The 22556-nt window shown below is 38.1% G+C and overlaps 1 protein-coding gene across 4 annotated transcripts in view; it reads right to left on the bottom strand.

The window, feature by feature from the left end:
- The window catches only part of SEMA3D (semaphorin 3D), a 141750-nt gene that overhangs the window by 15396 nt on the left and 103798 nt on the right, over positions 1-22556 (bottom strand). For 3 of the 4 annotated variants that reach the window (XM_077863809.1, XM_077863810.1, XM_077863807.1), the window contains exons 12-16: positions 21708-21796; positions 19848-19889; positions 16744-16901; positions 14497-14561; positions 7440-7579 (exon numbers count right to left, since the gene is read on the bottom strand). In XM_077863809.1, coding sequence (XP_077719935.1) covers positions 7440-7579; positions 14497-14561; positions 16744-16901; positions 19848-19889; positions 21708-21796 — 494 coding nt within the window. The remainder of the gene's footprint in view (positions 1-7439; positions 7580-14496; positions 14562-16743; positions 16902-19847; positions 19890-21707; positions 21797-22556) is intronic. The other variant, XM_077863808.1, reaches the window with a different exon arrangement.

The raw sequence follows: 22556 nt of genomic DNA, 5'->3' as shown, positions 1-22556 counted from the left end.
ATTTATTCACAGTGGGTGGACTCTACTCTGCATCTTTATGTGAAAAATATGTAGAAAAAAATCCCTCCGATCCTGGAAATATGAGAAAAAGGAAAAGAAACATCTCTGGCTACCAGCCCAGTTAACTAACAAGTCCATAGCCAACCACCCTCTGTGCCAGAGAAGTGCAGCTGGCGGGGTACCACTAGAGGCCAAAGGCAGGTCACAGCCCAGATCCCTGGTTAATGAGGCTGAATGGTCTCCAGCTTGCCTTCGTTCTACACCGAATCCACTTCACCAGGGTTTTGTTTGTTTGTTTGCTTCCCTTAACTTTCTCCATTTGGTGATTTGGGCGTGTGCTACTCGTTTTGTTTTTTTGTTTTGTTTTGTTTTGTTTTTTTTGAATGGAGTTGTTCTGAAGGCCCAGGCATTTTAAAACGCTGGTGTAATAAAAACTAACGTTGAATTCACCTAACATTCTCAGAAATTTGGGGAGTCTCGTGCCTAAAATAAATGTGAACTTGAATTGGTAGGATTCTCAAGGGCTAATCTTCAACAGAAATATTAAACCCAAACTTAACACACTACATATACCTTTTCCTTTAAATAGTTTTATTGTAGGAATTATTCTTTAAATTTTAAATAAATCTTGGATCACAAAACTCTGGCCCCGTAGCCAGGACCTGGTCCATCTCTGCAGACTCTACATCGTATGATGACTCATTTATCTTCCCCTACAGGTCTTCCATTTATCAAGTTGGTGACATAGCATATGGTGTATCTGGGGGGTTAAAAGTAAAGCTCTCTGAAGGTTAAAGTGTGAAGTATTATTGGCAATGTCATAGACTACTGCCGGGTTGCTGGCAAGCCGGAGAGGTGAGGTTCAGAAGCCTTTATTTTTTAATTCTTTCAATAGAAAATGGCCCCTGGTTATTAGCGTGACAATCAAAGTTGGTGAGTTAGTTCCAGGCCATCTCTACATCTCCTTTTCATCACTGGGATTCTTGCTGATGCTCAAGCCGCACTTTATGTGGCTTTTAGAGCTGGTCACAGCTCTGACTCACTACTTTTTATTGTTCTCTTTAATCTCCTCACAGGAAGAAATCAGGACTTCGATTTCGCACACATTATGTAACACTTCATCATTATCTTTGCTGCTCTCTTTTTGTATCCTGTTTATCCGTTTTACTCTGAAGTCTGGCTCCCCTTCCCTCCTTTCCAGGCCTGTCCGTCACTACAGGACTCAGAGTTTCATAAACACCTGGCACCTCCTTACTCCAATGCCATCCTGCCTTTTTCCTTTCCTTGTGGAACGCTGAATTTTTCTTTGTTTTTTGAGCTACAGACATAAAACTTGCTGCAATAAATTTCTTTCTGGATTTATCTAATGTTGATGAGATCACTGAAGTGCTTTTTTTCTTTCTGAATCTTCAAAAGTAGGCCTGGATTAGAAATCGTACCTTTAATAAAATACAGTTTGGGATTGATGTATGTTTCTCCAATTTTCTGCGACCTAGAGACAGGAACCTGTGCCGCAGAAATTAAGCGGCTGATTAACATTTGCCTACTTGACATTCCCATTCTCTGTGTTGCTCTATTCCGTGCTGCAATAGGATGCATTATGCACACTGGATCTCGACAGTGAGATGTCAGTACAGCCCATTTAGAAAAGTCAGCTCCTTTACAAAGAGATAATGTAATCTGTGGCCACTGATTTAAACCCATGGAATGTTCTCCACTCTAAAAGTGATAAGTAAAAACCACTCAGCTAAATCAAAACCATGCTTGAACTGGGGTCAACTAGTCATTTGCCTAATGTGAACAAGGGTAATATATTTGGCATTATTAAATGTAGATCTTCAGTGGAGGGCAGTTCATTTAAAATGAGAAGAGAACCGTGGAGAGGGACAAAGGACGTTTAGGTCCTAAGCAGCAGGTAAAGGTCAGGGACTCTGCTCTCTGATAATAGCAGCCTAATGGTAATTCCTCTGCAGATAATTCACCTGTCAGTTCTCTCATAGCTAAAGCATTGCATGTGTCTTGGAAGTGACTAGGCCTTCAAGAATATGTCCCTTCTCCAACAAACACAGAAGGAAGACTTATTTAAAAATAGGGCAGAGGCAACTGACTCATTACTTAAAAGAAAAGAAAAATTTAATGTATACATTTTTAACCCCTAGATTAATTTGGTATCTTCAAGGAAATAGAAAATGTAAACTGCGAGGGTAGTAAAAACATCATAAAATAACTAGAAAAATATATATTTGCTGTTTCATTGGGGAAGGAGTTTCTAAGCATAATAAGTGAGAAATCATAGAGATATAATTCCATAGATTTGTCTAAATAAAATGTAAGACTTTTTGTGAGGAACACACAAAAATTTAGAGATGTAAAACATAACAAGTTACTTCTAATATGTATGAAATTAGAATGTTAACATGTTAACTTTTATATAATATATAAAATATATATATATTTTTATAAAATATATATATTTATATATTTTTATAAAATATATAAAAGTCTTGTGAAAATCATTTATTTTTTTCAAGATTTTATTTATTTGAAGAAAGAGAATGAGAGAGAGAGAAAGAGAGAGAGCGAGCACGAGCAGGGGGAGGGGAAAAGGGAGAGGGAGAAGTAGGCTCCCCGCTGAGCAGGGAGCTTGGTGCGGGGCTTGAACCCAGGACCCTGGGATCCTGACCTGAGCAAAAGGCAGACGCTCAACCAACAGTCACCCAGGCGTCCCTGAAAATCATTTTTAAATGAATACTTCAATGTAAACCAAGCAAATGATGTGTAAAGCACTTCACCAAATATAACTGAAACCAAGAGTTAGGAAACATAACAAGGTAAATTCACATCCATTCATTTTTCAAGAAATACATATTTACAGGGGCTTCTGGGTGGCACAATTGGTTAAGCATCCAACTCTTATGTCAGCTCAGGTCGTGATCTCAGAGTTGTGAGATTGAGCCCTGTGTTGGGCCCCACATGCAGCTAGGAGTCTGCTTAAGACACTCTCTCTCCCCAAATCATAAGAGACTCTTAATCATAGGAAACAAACTGAGGGTCCCTGGAGGGGGGAGGGGGTAACTGGGTGACGGGCATGAAGAAGCTCACGGGATGTGATGAGCACTGAATGTGACCTAAGACTGATGAATCACTGACCTCTACTTCTGAAACCAATAATACATTATATGTTAATTCACTGAATTTAAATAAAATTAAGGAAAAAAAGACTCTCTCTCTCTCTTTCCGCCCTTCCCCTCATGCTGCTCTCTCTCTCAAATAGATAAATCTTTAAAAAATAGATATTTATATAACATGTTCACATAATATGACATTTTTCATATCAAACTTGTAATTATGTTCTTAAACTGTAATACACAATTTTGCCTCAGGAGTTCAGAAAAAGTACTGATACGGTGATTTTGATGAGAAATTAGCAACATACCGTTGCTTATCAAAAGCCATAAAAATAATGAAAGCCTTTCACGCAGTTATTTTACCTCAAAAGATCTGTCCTAAGAAAGCATTTATGGGCAGCCCCGGGGGCTCGGTGGTTTAGCGCGACCTTCATGATCCTGGAGACCTGGGATTGAGTCCGACGTCAGGCTCCCTGAATGGGGCCTGCTTCTCCCTCTGCCTGTGTTTCTGTGTGTGTGTGTGTGTGTGTGTGTGTGTCATGAATAAATAAAATCTTTAAAAAAAAGCATTTAGGAAGGCAGAGGAAGATTTAGATATTAGAAAGTTGACTACTTTTTTAAAGAGGAAACGTGCTATTTAAATAACATGGAATAATCATGAATGACTATGGCATCAGGGTAGCAGGTATAAGGGACAGGAAAAATACAGTATTATAATTGCATCATAAGGAAAAATGCCCACAGTGTAATCATCAGTGGAAAAAAAAAGCTGGAATTGACATCATTAGAGTCTTTGTAATTCTTTATGTGTCACTCTATTTTCAAAACCATTTGTATGGCTTTTCTAAGACAAAGAATAACAATAAAACAAGGACCTACAAGGAGAAAAACACAAATATTTGAAGATATTTTTAAAATGTATTTTAAAAGACACACACACACACACACACACACACACACACAAATACTACCACAAATGGCATAAGGTACTACCTCTTCTAGTCATTCTGACCCCAAAAGTTCAACAGAAGCCCAGGGACTGCCGATTAACTCGTTACTTACAGCAAAAACATCATCAATTTCAAGAATAGCTTTATAAGGAAGTCAGCAGATAACTGACTCACGACCTCCCCACGGCACCCAACTGTGAAACGGCTCAGTGAGGAAATGTTCTCCTCCTGGCCGAGAATAGGCTGGTGACAGCCGCTGTGCCATGGGAAATGCTAGGCCCTCCCATAGGCCTTCGTTCAGTGGGGGGAAGATTCCAAACTGTGACCTTCTTGGTAAGAAGCAGAAGGCAGCCTGCTGGGAAAAGTGTTTCAGATCTAGTCTGGATCTTGCTCCTTTTCCTTAGCCCAGGCAGCAGGATTGCACACCCTGGACAGTGTGGTAACTCCCTAATTACAAAGGTAGATGAAAATACCAGCTGGAATACTACAGCTAAGATATTTTGAAGTAAAATATGCTATTTCTGCTCTATTAAAATTCATGGAGCATGGTACCACCATGACTCTGTGATACATTCTTAAAAGGTACATTAAAGTAATGCATTGCCTTCTCTGGAAGATGAAAGATGTGAATGCAAACATGAATAGGCAAATGTATGTATCTACAACTAGGTGATTACCCCAAGCAGAGTACCATATTTTTTTAGAAGTCAGATTAAATTTGCCATGGAAGAAACGTAATTATCAAAGAATTATATTTAGCTGATGAGAGATTATCAAAATTTATTGACTGTAAAATTAAAATACAAGTTTGGGACATTTATAAGTAAAATACTGTAATGTAACTAAAAACCTACATGTTGAAAAAATTCAGAAACCATTACTCCAATATTTCTTTGATGAAAAGTTAATGCTTTATGTTTCAAAGTTACATAACCACTTCCAGGTCAGATAATACTTTAACATATGTTGGGAAAAGTTGGGCCCTTAAAGTAAACATTTAGTATAAATATGGATATGCTATAATCTTAGAATTTATGGATGTCAGGAATGATCAAGAATCAAGTTTTATTGAAGAAATCTGACATGACAAACATTTGAGAATCTCCTTGGTATTAACTATGTAAAGAGTCAACATTTCAATTAAAACGTTCTCGGAGATTTCAGATGAAGAAAAAGATACTCCTACTGTATTGGTGGAACATATGTTTATGTCAATTTCTTACGCTAAAATTTGGTTCTTCTATTGTAAAGCTTCTCAACTTCAGAACTACTGAGATTTGGGGGCAGAGAATTCTTTATTGTGAGGGACTGTGAATTAAAGAATTAAAGAAAGTTTAGCATCATCCCTGGTCTCTAACCACGAGATGCCAATAGCATCCTCCACTCCCCCCATCCAGCCATGACAACCAAGAACGTCTCTTGATATTGCCAAATGTGGACACTGGAGCAGCAAAATCGTCTGTGGTTAAGAAACACTATTTTATATTAATGTCTGACTGATTACATATATTATTTTATTTTTAAAAATATTTTATTTATTTATTCAAGAGAAGAGAGAGAGTGAGTGTGAATGAAGGGAGGAGGAAGAGCAGAGGGAGCAGAGCAGAGGGAGTAGCAGACTCCCTGCTGAGCAGGAAACCGAAGTGAAGCTCAATCCCAGGACCCAGAGATCATGACCTGAGCCAAAGGCAGATGCTTAACCGGCTGAGCCACCCAGGTGCCCCTTAAATGTTTATAGACTTATCAAGGAGGCTGTATCTTAGAGCATTTGGTCTGCCTATTTATATGACAGAGAAACTAAGTGTTAAGAGTAGTGACAATCTGCTCATAAATCCTTAGCAGTCAAACTGAACATGTGATCAGTGCTATTTTATATTTCACACATCTTCCTGATAGAGTGTCTTCAATTTTATATATGTATTTTACACTTGTGAATAATCCTCTGCTTTGAGATTCACATTCCCATCTGTATTTTCTCATTTTATTTTCATAGTAACTTTTGTGTTTATTTTGTTCACATTAGAAAATTCTGGCCTATATGGGCTCAATGATGTTAGTTTTTTTTTTTTCACATGCACAGTTAGTGTTTTATTATTTGAAGAATGGTTATGAAACATTACACTAAGTCAGGCTGAAAGGTAAAGTTTAAAATAGTTTTGTAAGGATATAACATATGATTGTTCACTCCACAAAATTTTGACCTTAGAGCTTATGATACACCTAGTTGGCAGTAGCACCCAGGTTTTTCCAAATAGTCATCATTTTTCTCTTGTCTGCATAGAGAGAGACAGGACCAAAGGACAGGACTGTAATGTAATTGAACATCTAATTCTGAATGCCGAGTTCATTCCATTACTCACTACAGTGTTCTGTTTAATACTGAGAATATTAGAACTCTCTACTGTGTCACTGGTTTCTCTTAGGCACTGAAAGAGAAAAATAAAAACTCTGCTAATTACCCTTTGTTTCACAGCACTCAAATAATAGTACAGGATTTCTCAGGCTACCTGAAGTTGTCTTATTAAATTCAATAACATATATAACCTATCTACCTCACAAAATTTCTGTGATTGCTTTAACCTCTATGTATGTCCTAGAAAGAATGAAACAGAAAAAGTCAAAAGATGAAGAGAATAGCCATGTTACTTCTCTCTCTGTTGATTTAATTTTAATACATAAGAGTGAATGGTACATGTCCAGATAGTTATCCAATTTGTTTTATATGATATAATTAAGGTTGATTTTCTATTGTTATATATATTCAAACTTTCACTTTATAAATTAAACACAATATGAGTTAAAATTTAGTTCTTATCCTACTCTACGGGAATATATTATGTTCTTATTTTGGATCAGGGAATTGTTCTAAAATATAGACAATCTATGAGAATGAAAATTTGAAAAAAAATATGTAAATTTCTTATAAAAATCAAATCTGCTTTTAAGTATACTTTATTAATGTATCTGTATTAGGGCACCTGGTGGCTCAGTCGGTTAGGCGTCTACCTCAATGAATACTTGGCTCAGATCATGATCCCAGGGTCCTGGGGTCAAGTCCTGTTTCAGGCTCCCTCTTCTCTGCCACTCTCCCCGTTTGTTCCCCCCTGCCGCCACCCCCCCCCCGCTCTCTGTCAAATAAAGAAAATCTTTTTAAAAATATATCTGCATTAAGTTGTCCTATTCTTATCTCAAATGCATTAAATGTCATGTTAGTGAGTATAAATTGTTATTTCCCTTTTTATCAAATAGCGGTAAGAACACTGTATGGCACTAAACATTGAATATCTCTTGCAGCCAAAATTTGATTTAACTTTTACACTGTTTTCTTCAAGGTGATCATTCTCTGATGACTATAACTTACCTCCTCTCGATGCTCATCTCCTGACCGCTGGATATACCACTTAATAGATGCTTGTTGGGATTTAGGTATACATTCCAGAAAGGTTGAATTAAATTCAATGCCAAAAATCACCTTTTCATCAGCAGTTTCATGACTAATGCCTGGAAAGCAAACATGGAATAGGAGATTAACCTTGACCTTATTTTAAAAGCAATGGGAAAATAGACTGATTTAGAACAGATGCTATGGGAGAAAGATTCGTACACCTTATTAAAGAGAAAGGAAATTCATGTGATAATATTGTTACCTAAGAGTCAAATATTATCTAATAGATTGATTTTTAAAACTCTATCCCTGCATTGCAATTTTCCCTCTTTCATGAATATTTGCAACTGTTTTTTTAAAAAAAGAATTCTTAAGACCTAACTCTAAACATTGAATCTCTTTATCTGAGCGAGACTGAATAAAACCATAGTGTCTTTTAATGCTTTACACTTTTTAATTTGTATAGAATTTAAAAAGAGGGATACTTAAGCCCAACATGCATTTGCTATAAGATAGTTAATGGGATGCTAAAGCAACAGTGTTTCAGACACCTTATTCTTGTAAATCAACTGCACCATCTGAAATACATTCCATCCAGAGTAGCCAAAGGCTGTGTCCCATGTGTGATCTTAGATCTGTAGCTCAAATTTGATCAAATAAAAAATGACGGCTGCTCAGTCTGGCTCAAACATGCACTTTTTCATCATATATTCAGATGTCTCAATTCTGCAGATGGGCCTACTTAGCATTTTAGGCATAAACTAAGGGTAAGGCGTAAGGGACCTCTGTGAATCCTAAATATAAGCACACAAAATTATCAGCAAATGGCATGAATGCACATTTATTCAATAGTTAGACTTTCCTTTGAAGAAACTTCTTTTGAACTTGTTTGTACTTTACCAACAATGATTAAGTCCAGCGTGCTGACACCATTATGAATTAACCTCATCTAACCTTCAAAATGTGTGGATTCCATTTGAAACTTGTAATATATCCACTACCCCTGCAATTCCATTGATTATATCTATGGTTTTCACAGTTAATAAATTCCTAATGCACAGAAAGATCACCAGTGCCAATCATGGAAGAGAAAGACAGGCATCATTTCATAGCAACGGATGCCATTTTCCTAAGCAAAAGAAGTTCATGAACAAAGCCAGGAGGTTGCAGGCTGATTGTCAGGTGATGGGGCAAGGGCTGGGGAGAAACTTAATTAGACTGATTCAACCAAAGAACTGGTCGAGTTAGGAAAAGATAAATTAGCGAAGGCAACTGGAAAAATGAAACAGCTGATTGTACGAAATCCTTTTTAAAATCAGGAAAAACAATGACCCTTTGACACAAAGTCATCAATATGTCAGTTTGACAGGAAATGAATTTATTGTTGTTACCAGTAATCTCTGTTTTATTTCTGACTTTTAAAAAATTTCTATTTTAAACAATCTCATTTATAATTGCATCAACAAGAATGAATACTTGGGAATTTTTTTAAGAGAATACTTAGGAATTAATTTAACTAAGGAGGTGAAGCACCTGGACACGAAGAACTATAAGGTATTAATGAAAGAAGTGTAATAAGGCACAAGTAAATGGAAAGATATCCCCTTGCTCATGGATTAAGAGTTCACATTGTCAAATGTCCACACTACTCAAAGCGATCAATGCCATCACAGTCAAAATTCCAATGAAAATTTTCACAGAAAAGTAAACAATCTTAAAATTTGTATGGAACCATAAAAAATCTCTGAATAGCCAAAGCAATCTTTAAGAAAGGACAACAAAACTGGAGGCATCATGCTCCCAATTTCAAACCATATTACAAAACTATAGTAATTAAAACAGGATGATTTGGCATAAAAATAGACACAGATCAATAGAACAGAATGGAGAGCTCAGGAATAAACCCACGTGCAGGTACTACATTATTTTACAACTCATGAGTTGATAATATACAAGAGGGAAAGGATGGTCTCTTCCATAAATGGTGTTGGGAAAACTGACAACCACGTGTCAAAAAATGAAACTAGACCACTGTCTTAACACCAGACACAGAAATTAACTCAAAATAGATTAAAGTCCTAAATGTGAGACTTGAAACCACAAAATTCTTAGAAGAAAACATAGGCAGTAAGCTCCTTGACATTGATCTTACTGATGATTTTTTAAATTTCATGCCAGGGAGCAAGTAACACAAAAATAAACAAGTTGGACTATATCAAGCCAAAAAGCTTTTGTACAGCAAAGAACGTCATCAACAAAATGAAATATCAACTTACCAAGTAGGAGAAAATATTTGCAAATTATATATCTGATAAGGGCTTAATATCTAAAATATATAAGCAACTCATACAACTCAATAACTAAACTCCCCAAATTATCCAATTTTAAAATGATCATAAGAACCTAAGAAACATTCTTCCAAAGAAAACAGAATAGATGGCCAACAGGTACATGAAAAGACGCTCAACATCATTCATCATCAGGGAAATGCAAATCAAAACCACAGTGACATATCACCTCATATCTGTCAGAATGGCTATTGTCTGAAAGACAAGAAATAACAAGTGTTAGTGAGGATGTGGAGAAAAGGAAACACTTGTGCACTGTTGATGGGAGTGTAAATTATTGTACCCACTATGGAAAACAGTACAGAAGTTTCTAAAAAAATTATAAATGTAACTAACATATGATCTGGCAATTCCACTTCTGGGTATTTACTTGAAAAAAATTAAAATAAAAACACTAACTCAGAATGATATATCACCCCATGTACATTCCAGCATTATTTACAATAGCCAAGATATGAAAACAACAGTGGGTGTCCATCAAAGGATGAATGGATAAAGAAGATATGGCATATAGCTACACAATGGAGTATTTCTCAGTCATAAAAAAGAAGAAAATCTTGCCATTTGTGACAACATGGATGGGTCTTCAGGACATTATGCTAAGTCAAGTAAGTCAGAGAGGCAAATACCACATGATCTCACTTATATGTGGTATCTTTAAAAAGGAAAAGAAAGAGCTCATAAATACAGAGAACAGATTGGTGGATGCCAGAGGTGGGAGGTGGAAGGTGGGTGAAGTGTGTGAAGGGGATCAAAAGATATAAACTTTTGCTATAAAATAAATGAGTCCTGGTATCTGAACGTTGCCAAGAGAAGTTCTCATGTTGAGAAAACAATGTTTTGTAACCATATGTGGTGATGGATGCTAACCAGACCTATTGTGGTGATTGTTTCCCATGTATGCAAATATTAAATCATTATTGTTGTGTACTTGAAACCAATATAATGTTATATGTCAAATTATAACTTAATAAAACAATTCCTTCAGATTACAAATACTTTAGTTTGTAAATACCCTCATAATTGCTACTTTAATTCCTATAGTTGATTCTCAGTCTCTGGCTTCTATACAAGTGTCAATTCCTTCTATTTTTTTTAAATGATTTTTCTTAGAAATATGAAATAATTCCTTATAATCTACAGGAAAAACAAACACTCACAAACTTAGCCCAACCTATGTGAGGTCTTTTTCTGATTTTTATTGTTGCTGCTTCATCTACTTTAAAATTTCTTTCCCCTACAGGGCAGCTAGAAGCTAAGTATCCTCCTCTTTAGCCACGCATTCCGCAAACATTATTCTGTGCCTACAATACAATGTACATTCCAGAGACAGAGACAAAGTCATCAAGTGAATGAATTAAGTAAAGAATATAGTATTTGGCAGTGTTATGCACTACATGTAAAACTAAGGCAGATTAGAGAATGAGAGGTAAAATGAGGAGAAATGTATTTCAGTGAGGATGGTCAGAAAAGGTGTCTTTGAGAAATTACTTTTGAAAAAAGATTTTGTTTATTTATTTGAGAGTGAGTGAGCGCACAAACTGAGGAAGAGGCAGAGGGAGGGGGAAAAGCAGGCCTGGGGCTCCATCCCAGGACCCGGGGATCATGACCAGAGCAGAAGGCAGACACCCAACAGACTGTGGCACCCTGGTGCCCCAGAAATTAATATTTTATTTTATTTTTAAATATTTTACTTATTTATTCATGAGAGACCTAGACAGAGGCGGAGACATAGGCAGAGACAGAAGCAGGCTCCTTGCAGGGAGCCGGACCTGGTACTCGATCCCAGGACCCTGGGGTCACGCCCTGGGCCAAGGCAGATGCTCAACTGCTGAGCCCCCCAGGCGTCCCCAGAAATTAACATTTTAAAGATACATTTAAATAATGTGAAGATGGAGCTACATGGACACTTGAAGGGAAGAGTTCTTTAGGTACTAAATGCAAGCCTACCTGCAGCAGGAACCAGCCTGGGGCTTTAGAACAAGAGGAAGCCAGTGAGCGAGCCAGGTTACAGCGACGTGAGAGAGGGTCAGAGCACGCATCGGGACTAGATCAAGTAGAGTCTGTAGGCCACGGTAGATGCTATGGATTTTTTTCCTAATTGTTCTAAGAAGCTAGCAAAAGATTCTGAGCAAAGGGAATGGTGTAATCTGGTTGAACTTTTTGAAAGGTTACCCTGGGTACCAAGTGGATAGAGATGGGCCAGGGGCAAGTCTGGAAGCAGGAGAACCAGATAAACAGCTCCGGAACGGGGATGGTGGTGCTGGTTGAGAGGGCGTATATGGAGGTAATAAGAAGTAGGAGCAGTTGTGGCCATAGAGCCATCAGGACTTATTGGGAGGTTGGTACTAGGATGTGAAAGAAGGAGGAAAATAAAAAGATGATGCCTAGCTGCTTTTTTCTCCCCCCTAAGCAGTTGGGTAAATGGGCGTGCTATGTATTAATATGGGAAAGCCTGTAGAACAATGGAGTTTAGGAGAGAGCACAAATTCTTTCTCAGATATAATTTGGGATGCTTACTAGGCATCTAAGAGGAGCTCTTGTGTGGGCACACAAGTCATACAAGTCTGGCCCACAGGAGCAGGTTTAGGACTGGATTCAGAATTTAGGAGCCAATTGCCTCTAATCATATTGGCATTGATGATGTTAGGCAGCGAAGAGGCAGAGATTTTATGTTTAGATGACGGGATGAAAAGGAAAGTTTGAGAACATTTGGAAGGAGCAGCCTATAAAGTAAGAGGAAAACCAGAAGGATGTGTGGGCCATGAAGCCCAACGGTGCTGAGACACCATCTCTTCAAAAACAAAAAGCCCTGATACGTAGAGCTTGCCCATTTTCCTGGGGTAAAAACTCCACCTATGGCTGAAATCGAGCCACAGATGGTTCAAAAGCAGCTCACAAAATTCCTAAATAATAAGCAATCAGCTCTCATGGGACCCGAAGAATTGGCTCTAGCACGTCACTGCGTGGAAGTCAAACGAAGAATGTGTTTTGAGGAGGAGGGAGTTAGACATTAAGTAAATCATGAGAGCTGAAAACTGGCCATTGGATCTGGCAAGGAGGAAATTCTGGGCACCTTGATAAAAAATGGATTGGGGGCAGTGAGGATGACGACGAGCAAAAAGTGGGCGTGGTGGGTGGTGGCAGGAACAGGATACGGTGAGACACCATCTCCACCCTCAGCAGGAACTGTGTTTTATGTCACTTTCTTTTTTTTTTTTTTTTAAAGATTTTTTTATTTATTCATAGAGACAGAGAGAGAGAGGCAGAGACACAGGCAGAGGGAGAAGCAGGCATCATACAGAGAGCCTGACGTGGGACTCGATCCAGGGTCTCCAGGATCATGCCCTAGGCCGCAGGCGGCGCTAAACCCCTGCACCACCGGGGCTGCCCTTCTGTCACTTTCTTTACAACACTTACCACTATCTGACATAGAATCTATCTCACTTGTTTTTAAGTGTACTGCCTGCTTCTTCCCTAACACTGCCTGAACAAAAGTTCCACGGATGCGTGGGCTGTTCTCTTTCTTCCTCACGGTGTATCCTCAATACCTGTAATGGTTCCTGACCAAGCTCACGTGCTCGAATGAAAACCATATCCACAGCAGCACATGGTCACGACTGGAGACGTCATGAGCGACACACTGGACACGACAGGGAGTCACCCAGGCCTTAGAATAGGAAGTCCAACATACTATTGGACCAGAGCTTATTTTTCAGAAGAATGGAATTATGAATTATAAATAATTGTTTTGTTTTTAACCTGTAAAACTTCCGGGCCTCCTGTTAACTATGAAACTTGGGTTGTCTATTCACAGCTGAGGTGGTCCCTACCAACGTGATGAAGGCAGGGCAGTTTCCTTCCTCCAACTGTGTGGGTGTGCGTGTGCATGTGTGTATATTTTCTATATGAAGGGAGAGCTTGGGAGTGGAAAGTAACCAAAGTTTTGGACTAATACTCTGGATATATACTCTCATAGATTGTTCTTTCTCTGTGATCCAACTCTCTCAACAGAATCCTCTCTATTCTCCACTCTGTCCCGTTCATACTCAGGCTCTCAAGATCTTTCATGAAATTTTCTCTGCACAATAGAGCCTCTGGTGATCGCTCTCTTTGTTAAACTCCCATATCACTAATTGTGCCTTATGACATCTCCCCAAAGGATCCCAAGCTCTCTAAGGAGTTTCTTTGTCCCAGAATGTACTCAGGACAATTACATACACATGGAAGTCACCTCATAAACATTTATTGATTGAATGAAACCATGAATTGATAACATGAATTCAAATAAAGCATAACAAGTACCTACAGTCTCTTTAGACTTTTCTAGGAGGGTCTCCAACTTTACCCTAAATGTCCATATGTTTTGGACTATATCCTGTTTTATCTTTATTAGTGGTTTTTAAACTTTACAAGGATGGATAAGGCAGTAAAAAGTACCCAAAAAAGGACAGGAATTTTAAAAGACATATGAAACAAATAATGATATAACAAAGGATTATTCACTTAGGCATGTAGATGGGGGGTCAATTTATAAAATCTCCTGTTGCTTTTTCAGAACATAAGCATTATATAAAATAAGAGCTTCCTATATAATAGATATTTCAAGTCATATAATAAAAAGACACACAAAGAGTAGGCTTAAAATTTTAAATGGGAGAAAAGCATATGAAGCCTGTACTTACTGTCTTCTATGTCCCAGCACTGCGTGATTGGGTCTCCATATTTCACATCTTGCCGTCTAGCTCGCCTATGGAAAAGAGATTAAATGGCATAGAAGGTTGAGCATGATAGCCGGAATATATAAGGTCTGCATCTAACACTAATAACAGTGGCGGAAGCAGAACTATGTTTGTCTTACTGCTCAGCTTAAATGCTAAACAATATTCCCATCACTCTAACATCAATTCAAACACTACTAGCAAAAGAGTCCTAACAGAGTGAATCCTGCTTTGGAAATAAGTTGAGTTGAATTTTACTCAACTCCTCTGACTCTTGATAAATTATTCAACAGTCAACAGGTTGACTGTAAATATAATTCAGGTTTGAGATACATCCAATGGGGACAACTCTCCCTCTCCTCTTTTTTTTCAATCAGTCAATGGGAAAGTAATAAGATATGAAAGAGCTTTACTTTGTGGGTAGGAAAGTAAACACAAATGCCCAATTCCTTACCATATGAAGATGCATATTACATAGATTTGATTAAGCAATAAATTAAATATTGTCACCTCAAATGGGAGTACAGGTTTGACATGATATAAATGGCTCGAAGGAACTCTTATCTGCTGACAGGTTGTTCACACTGTTCTTCCGAGAGTAGAGGCAATGATCATAATAAATAATTCTGTTGGGCATTATTGTCACAGATTTTCCTTTAGAGAAAATAGTAGCTATTGCATAAAAAAAGAAGAAACTGCTACATCAAAGTTAAAGTAGTCTTAAAACTCTTGCAGCGTATTTTCATTGGCTTTGGCTATCATATGTTGCTGCGTCGGCAACTATAAAGTCACAGTAAACTCTGCAATATCCAGGGTGTTCCTTAAGGGCATTGCTGACCAGGTGATAACCCCGTACAAGTTTCATCTATCATACACATTTTTGGCTCACATGCACGTTATGTTAAGGTAAGGGAAAATATCACAGCGGCATGTCTGTAAGATCAGAGATACAGTCTTGGGAAATATAAGAAGAAAAATTATGATGGTATAAGGCACATAAGGTCAAGAATGTTTCTAAATCTTGGCTTCTTAAGAAACAGGGTCAATTCATCAAACTGAAGGTTCATTACCAACTAATGAGCACTCTTGTTTTTTAGCTTCTAGAAAAAAAAATATATTCCCCAAGGACTCACTCTGATAAGTATATCCCAAGCCAAAAACTGTAACAAAATATTGATGTTTTTTACTTTCGACTTGTAATAATGGTATCTCTCCGTTCACAGCTAATGCAGACATTTCAAGGAATATAAAATGTCTCCCAGTTCTAAGCAGTATCTTCTGTGGTATTATATATTCAATCTGTGACTCCTGGAATTTGAAGTTTGACTGATTTGTCAAACAAGAAACAAGTGTGTATGCTCTAGTGTAACTCATTTGTTATCATTGAATTTTGTTAATTTAGACCTAAAGATTAAAAACAAATCCCATATACAATTTGCTGATATTTTACCTAGAGGAAAAATACACTTTGAACAATACTATAGAATACATTTAAAAAATTATTATCATAATATATTTAGCCAGCATCAGTCATGTTGATGGCATTCAGGTTCTTTCTAATAATTTTGCTCTTGCAAACAGTACTGAAACGATCAGTGCTTAAATGACTTTGTGGTGCTTGTGTCCATATGTGCCTAGAATAAATTTCTAGCTGGGTATCATTGGCTCGAAATAGCATGATTTTTAAGAGCAATGAACATAAAGCAATGAACAACAAACAGCAGGGCAATGTTGGCAGAAGCTGACCAAGTTAGAGTTATTGTAGTAAAAATAAAATCGTACCAAGTCACTGAGATGTGCTGTGAGCTGTGTGTAATCCACACTTCTACAAACACACATACTTGTATATTATTTGCAAAACAGTAAGGCTAAGTATATACATATTTTAAAATAAGGGAAGAAGGGAGGAATGTAAGCAAGGGGAACGTGGTCAAGAAAGACCTTTAATGGTGTTTAACGTAGATCAAGGAAAAGAATATACACAATTTCTCAGCACTTTTAAAGTTCCACATTTCAGAATATCAGAACACTATTATATCTTCCTTCAACACTGAGTTTCATGCAGAAGTGTTAAACAACATCTAATTTTAATATTCTTGCCACAGACTACGTTTGCTATATATTTTCTCTTTAAACCAGAAGACAGGTATTCATGTGACATATTCACTGTGTAGAAAAGCCGGCTTCCCCTGAGCTCGACGTGCCTCTTACCTCTTTGAAGTGGGTGCGTACCTAGAGCATGCATTTCCGTCCCAGGCACAGTAGGGGTCTCTGGCCAGACAACAGTCTGCACAGGCTTTCCCATAAGTGTCGCATCTGTGCAAGGAGAGCTGAACCAATCCATCTCGGGAGCCAATGTACAATTGTTGCTACAAATCAGGCAAAACAAATGAATTGGAAGCATCTTTCAGACTAGTCTTAGGAACTTCCCTTTCTTGAAAACCACACCACAGCCCTAAATCTGCCTCCTCGGGTGTCCCTAGTCCAGCACATGAGCACTTGTGTAGAAACAGAACACAGAGTAAGATAAGTCAGGCACTTCCACTCCTGGCAGGACGGTGGTTTGATGATGTTGACGCTGAAATGGGCAGCATTCTAGGGCTAGAATAACCTTGGCAGTAATTTAAGAAGGTCAAGAACCAGCTGTTAGACTGAGGAATTAAGATGTCAAATTCTTTCCCAATGGTGGAAAATCTGTGTTAGTAGATTATATTAAGCACAGACGCTATAGGCAACGTGGATGGGCCCCCTCTGCTGCGGCTTCTTACACGAGAGATGACTGAACAGGGATTTACCCGACTTTCTTGTGGTTTGAACCATTTCATTTGCTAATGAAATATTTACTGACCCCTGAAGGAAAATGGGTTATAAGATGGGATGCCTGGGTGCCTCAGTGGTTGAGCCTCTGTCTTTGGCTCACGTTGTGACCCTGGGGTCCTGGGTCCACTCCCACATCGGGCTCCCCACAGGGAGCCTGCTTCTCCCTCTGCCTGTGTCTCTGCCTCTCTGTGTGTCTCTCATGAATAAATAAATAAAATCTTTTTAAAAACGGGTTAAAGGAGGGAGAGAAAATATTGGGGATCACTTGTGAAGAAAGTATTAAGGAGGCTTGGAAGATGCCACATCTCTAAGGGAAGGTTTCAGGATACTACGACACTTGGCACACACAGTCCCATCCTGAAAAGAAGTCCTGAGGGTGATGCCTTGCTCTCTAGCTGCATTTCCTCGAGGGAATATGTTGGAGGAGGCGGAAGAGGGGTGATGCAGCTGGAGAAGCCAGAGTCTGTGCCTTCGGGGAACTCCGGGTAAATGCTACTGGACCATATCAAACATTGAACAAAGGAGGGAGATCTGACAAAGAAATATTGACACAAACAACATGCATATCCTGGGCCCGTACAGATCAGTCTTCTCCCTCTCTGGCCCATTAAAATGTCATTAGGACTTCCTGGCTGCTGAGCGCAATGCATCCTGCTGAACACTTGTTTTACTTCAATTCCCCGTAGGGTTTGACACCAAGAACGAACCCTCCTTGAAACTCTTCACTTTTCCTCATTCTCCTTCTTCAGTTCTGCCCGAGGCTCTGATCCACTTTGATGATTCCTTTCTTTGCATTCAATGTTAGGTGTTCCCTCTTCTCTATCCTCATTTCTTCACCTTTCTTGGTGTACAAAGTCAGTGGCCATCCTAAAGTGGACGTCCTGATTGCTCTAAATCTAGCCCTGCTCCCCTGCCTCGCTGAGAGGCAGCTCCCCAGTCCCCCCGGGACACAAAGGGGGCAGTTCTCCCTCAGTCAGCCACCGTCTCCTTCCCATTCCCTTACATCCAACTCTCCACCTCCCCTTCTTCCTTCTCACTGGTTCTGCCATTGTCACCGCCTTAGTCTTGGTCCTTATCATTTCTGTCCCAATTAGGTCTAAGTGTCCTAAGATTCCCACTGGCTTCAGCCTTGTTTTCTGGCAACTCCCAGCTCAACCCCAGGACTCAGTCCATCCTCCTGCCACACTAGACGGATCTTCCTAAGAGGAAAATCTTATCACAACATATTCCTGCGGAAAATCTTTAAAGGTTTTCATTGTCCTTACATAAAAAGGATGCATCTAATTTGGCTCTGTCTTAAAATCCCAGATTCATTTCTAGCCTCCTGTGTCTTGCATACACAAATGCCCTTTGCTCTAATTGTCCACAAACTTGTTAGAATAAGCCATGGGCTCTCACTCTTCCCACCTTTCCAGATGTTCTCCTCTTCCCCTTGGCATAGGCTTCCTCATCTCCCTCTTTCAATTTATCTGGTTAACTGAACCATCCTTCATAGTTCAGGTACATGTCTCTTCTTTTTGCTGTCTTCACCCACTCCACTTGGCTCCCTCAGACTAGCTCCCAGTACGTGCTTCCATTATTGCTCCGCACTCTTAGCATGCCCCTTCATCTCCTGGCTCCGCTGTGAGTTTCTGCAAATTAAGGGCTATGCCATTCATTCATTTCTGTCTCCAAGGACAGTAGTAGGCCTCCAAGAACTAAATGTTGAGGAAACAAATTAATGGAAAAAACCAAAGAAGAATTCTACTTAGATCTTTTCCCTAATAATCTCTGTATCATTTCTATGGCATAGTAGATTAAGACAACGTTAGCAGTACCTAACATATTAAACATATTGTCCCAGAACTTTCGTATCCTAATGCAAGTCTGAACTTCTTGAATCAATCGGGATTTGGAGTATCATATCTAAACTCTGTGGAATCTAATACCATTATTGTTGTTATTATTAGCTACTACTTACTTCACACTTACAATGCACCAACTCTCTGTCTAGAATTTTGCATGCAGCATCCATTTATTAGGAGGCAGATTTTATTTCTCTAACTTCACTGTTACGGAAATTGATTCCAGGAGTCAGATACTAAGTGGAAGGCTGGAGGTTGCTGTTGGGCTCTTCGCCACCACAGTCCATGGTCTAACTCCTAGACTCCTTGATTAAAAAAATACTTTTAGTGATTAGGGCTGGTGTTCTACATTGATTTCTTATGGCCTTGATAGAAACACATCTTCATGAGACACAGAAAGTGAACGCAGTTTTCAGGAGCCCAGGGAAGGGGGGAATACATCATTCAATTCATGATATTTGATTCTACATCTCCTAAGGCAAGACTGCAACAATGGCCTCTAATCAGTTCATAGAAAACACAGATAATCTAGAGCTTTGTACATCACTTATAATTTAACTTCCAATTTTGATAGATTTTCCCCAAAATGAACTTGAATTCAAGCAATCTGTTGCTTTTGTAGTTAATTTTTACACAAAAATTAGAAAGTACCTGCTTCAGAGACAATTCCATGTTCAAGATGATTGATGAGTGCTGAAAATAAAAGTCAAATGTTAATAAAGACAATTATTAACAGTTTTTTATAGTAGCTAATATGTTGTTTTGTCATGTACCAAAGATCACTGCAGTAAACTTCAAGGGCCTGTTACATAGTGGGGAAAAGGATCTTAATGTTTGCAATTTCCTTCCAATGTGTTGTAATTCTACTTTAGTAGAAATTATCAAAGTAGTTATTTTAAAGTGTATTATTACAAAAAATTACCTAAATGTATGAGGAAATACTCTGCCTTGAAAATCTCCCCCAGTTACCCACAAGGCTTCTCCTTCTAAATCTGCTTATCTTAACTGCTTCCATATAATTCAAACTAGCGTTGACAAGAACATCTCCATAATTATTTATTACCTCGTTCTGTTCTTACTTAGATCAGTAGTTCAAAAACTTGCTCAAGTAGCAGAGTTCTGAAAAGTTATGGGTGAGCATATTCTTTATGCAACACTGCAAGCTACTGATGCACATGATTTTGTGATATGAACTAGGGCTAGCTTTATTTGTAGAAACTATAAATAGTTTGTGCATGCAATATAAAATTAGAAACATGAACACAAAAGCTACCAAAGGATGGAATGCTTGAAAATTTTTTCATCTACTTATCATCTACCTATTTACTACTCATTCATTTCTTACCAGCTGCTATTTACATACCAGTAAACAGAAGCAGGTATCCAAAGGGTTTTTTTTTTTTAATGCATAAAAAATGAAAGAAAAATGTTAAAATGAGAAAGTTTTATCCAATAGCCCTGGGGTTTTTTTGTTTTTGTTTTTTTAATGAAGGAAAGAGGGTCATGGTCTAATCTTAACACTGGAATCCAAACAATTGCTCTTGACCACTAACAGCCAACAAGTAAAACTTATTCTAATGCGACCTATGTATTGTAGGGGTTTATTTTTGGCTTCTGGGTTCACACTTCTATTTGACATGGCTTTTCCCTCAGGAACCACACAAGACTTTGTTTTTGGTAGATGCCAGATAGCGGATCTTGTTCTAGTTAACTCCTTGACCACTATTATCATCACAATGTAAAGGATCCTGTGGGACTTAGCATGTTAATTACCTTGAGCTCCTCACACTGGAGGGCTCTGCTCCATTTTGAGGCAATGGATATTCACAGAGAAACAGCCCATTTTAATGAATTATCTCAACAAAAACGTTATAAACAACATATTTTTTAAAAGCCCCTCTCAGAGATATAATTTTACTTCCAATGTTATTCTCAGAAAACACTTTTAAAATAAACTTCACTGAGCATCTACAAAGAACGCCACAATTCAAATGTATTGTTAAAAGTCAAAGACATTCCCCAAATCCGGAAAACTATTATTTTAAATCTACTAACTCTTTAGGGGAATGTAGCATACATAAAGAATGAAGACTTACTCTCATGAAACCTTAAAAAAAAAATTCCTTACAGAAAAGCAGGGACATGTGATTTATACAGTCTTCCAGTTTTCCCAAATTCAATTGAGGAAAAGTTGAAAAATAAAATTTATAAAGTAGAAAAGCATCTGGATAGTCAAAGAGACCCCAGGCTTTCATCTACTGTGGCGATTTGTCTGACCACATGCTTGGAGAATAAAGTAATGAGGGGAATCCCAGGAGCCCTGAATTTAGTGGCATTCTACAGAGAAATGGGGGTCCCATTACCAGTTGCTTTTAAAACTTTTTTTCCATTGCTAAGGAAAAGGAAAATAAGGGAGTGAGATGCACAGACCTGTTCAGAAGAAACACACTGTCCTGGGTACCGGAGGCTACTAAGTTTCACCATGGCTTCTGGAGCTCTGGACTGTCTTACCTTGAATATCTGCAACTCCTCCAGTACTACTTCTTCCATATTCCACTTCTCCTTTGAAATGCTGACCACTTTGAGGACTGTCCCAATGTCTGAAAAAATACATCACCTATGATCCTGCTGTTTCTGCTTCAGTGTTTGGCTGTAAGTATATGCCTAGCAACCTTCACATTGTTCCCCTCATGTTTCAAGAAGTCAGATAAATAAAAATCCAAGAAGTGAAGCTTAAGTGATATGATTCCCTCCTTCCAAAGCATGGTAGTTTTTAGCCCATAAAACACATATTTATAAAGAAAATTTTAAAAGAATGCACTTGAAGTATATTCCTAGCAAAAGGAATATATGTCTCACTTAAATATTGGTAAAAATTATAACTAAAGTGAAATAACCTTTCTGTAACTTAATTGAAAGGTAAAAATATGCTAAAATAACTTTTTTTTCTCTCAATGTAAGAAATATTTATGCAGTTCTTATATCCAACTTACCATGAAAGGTAAGATATATACAATTTAAAATCATGTTAACAAATGGAAGAGAAATCACTGAAGCCATCCATATGGGGAAACTGTAGCACACTCATCAAACATTTATTTACAGAAACATTCCTAATTGGCTAGAAACTGAAGTTTTGTTTAAAATTATTTTAGTTTACTTTAAAAGATTAACCAAAATTTGAAAGACTACACACCAAAAATTGACATTTAGTAAAGATGCCTTAAATGGAGGATCCTGTATTGCAGTTTACAAGGTGGCATGCTATTGCAGTAAGTTAATCAAAAGAAGGTTTTAGAAAAAAGAAAAAAAATCTCATTTGGAAATTAACTTATACAAAATACATGCTGCCACTGTGGT

Source organism: Canis aureus, chromosome 21 (assembly GCF_053574225.1).
Source record: "Canis aureus isolate CA01 chromosome 21, VMU_Caureus_v.1.0, whole genome shotgun sequence".
NCBI lineage: Eukaryota > Metazoa > Chordata > Mammalia > Carnivora > Canidae > Canis > Canis aureus.
This window is presented reverse-complemented; position numbering and strand designations above follow the sequence as displayed.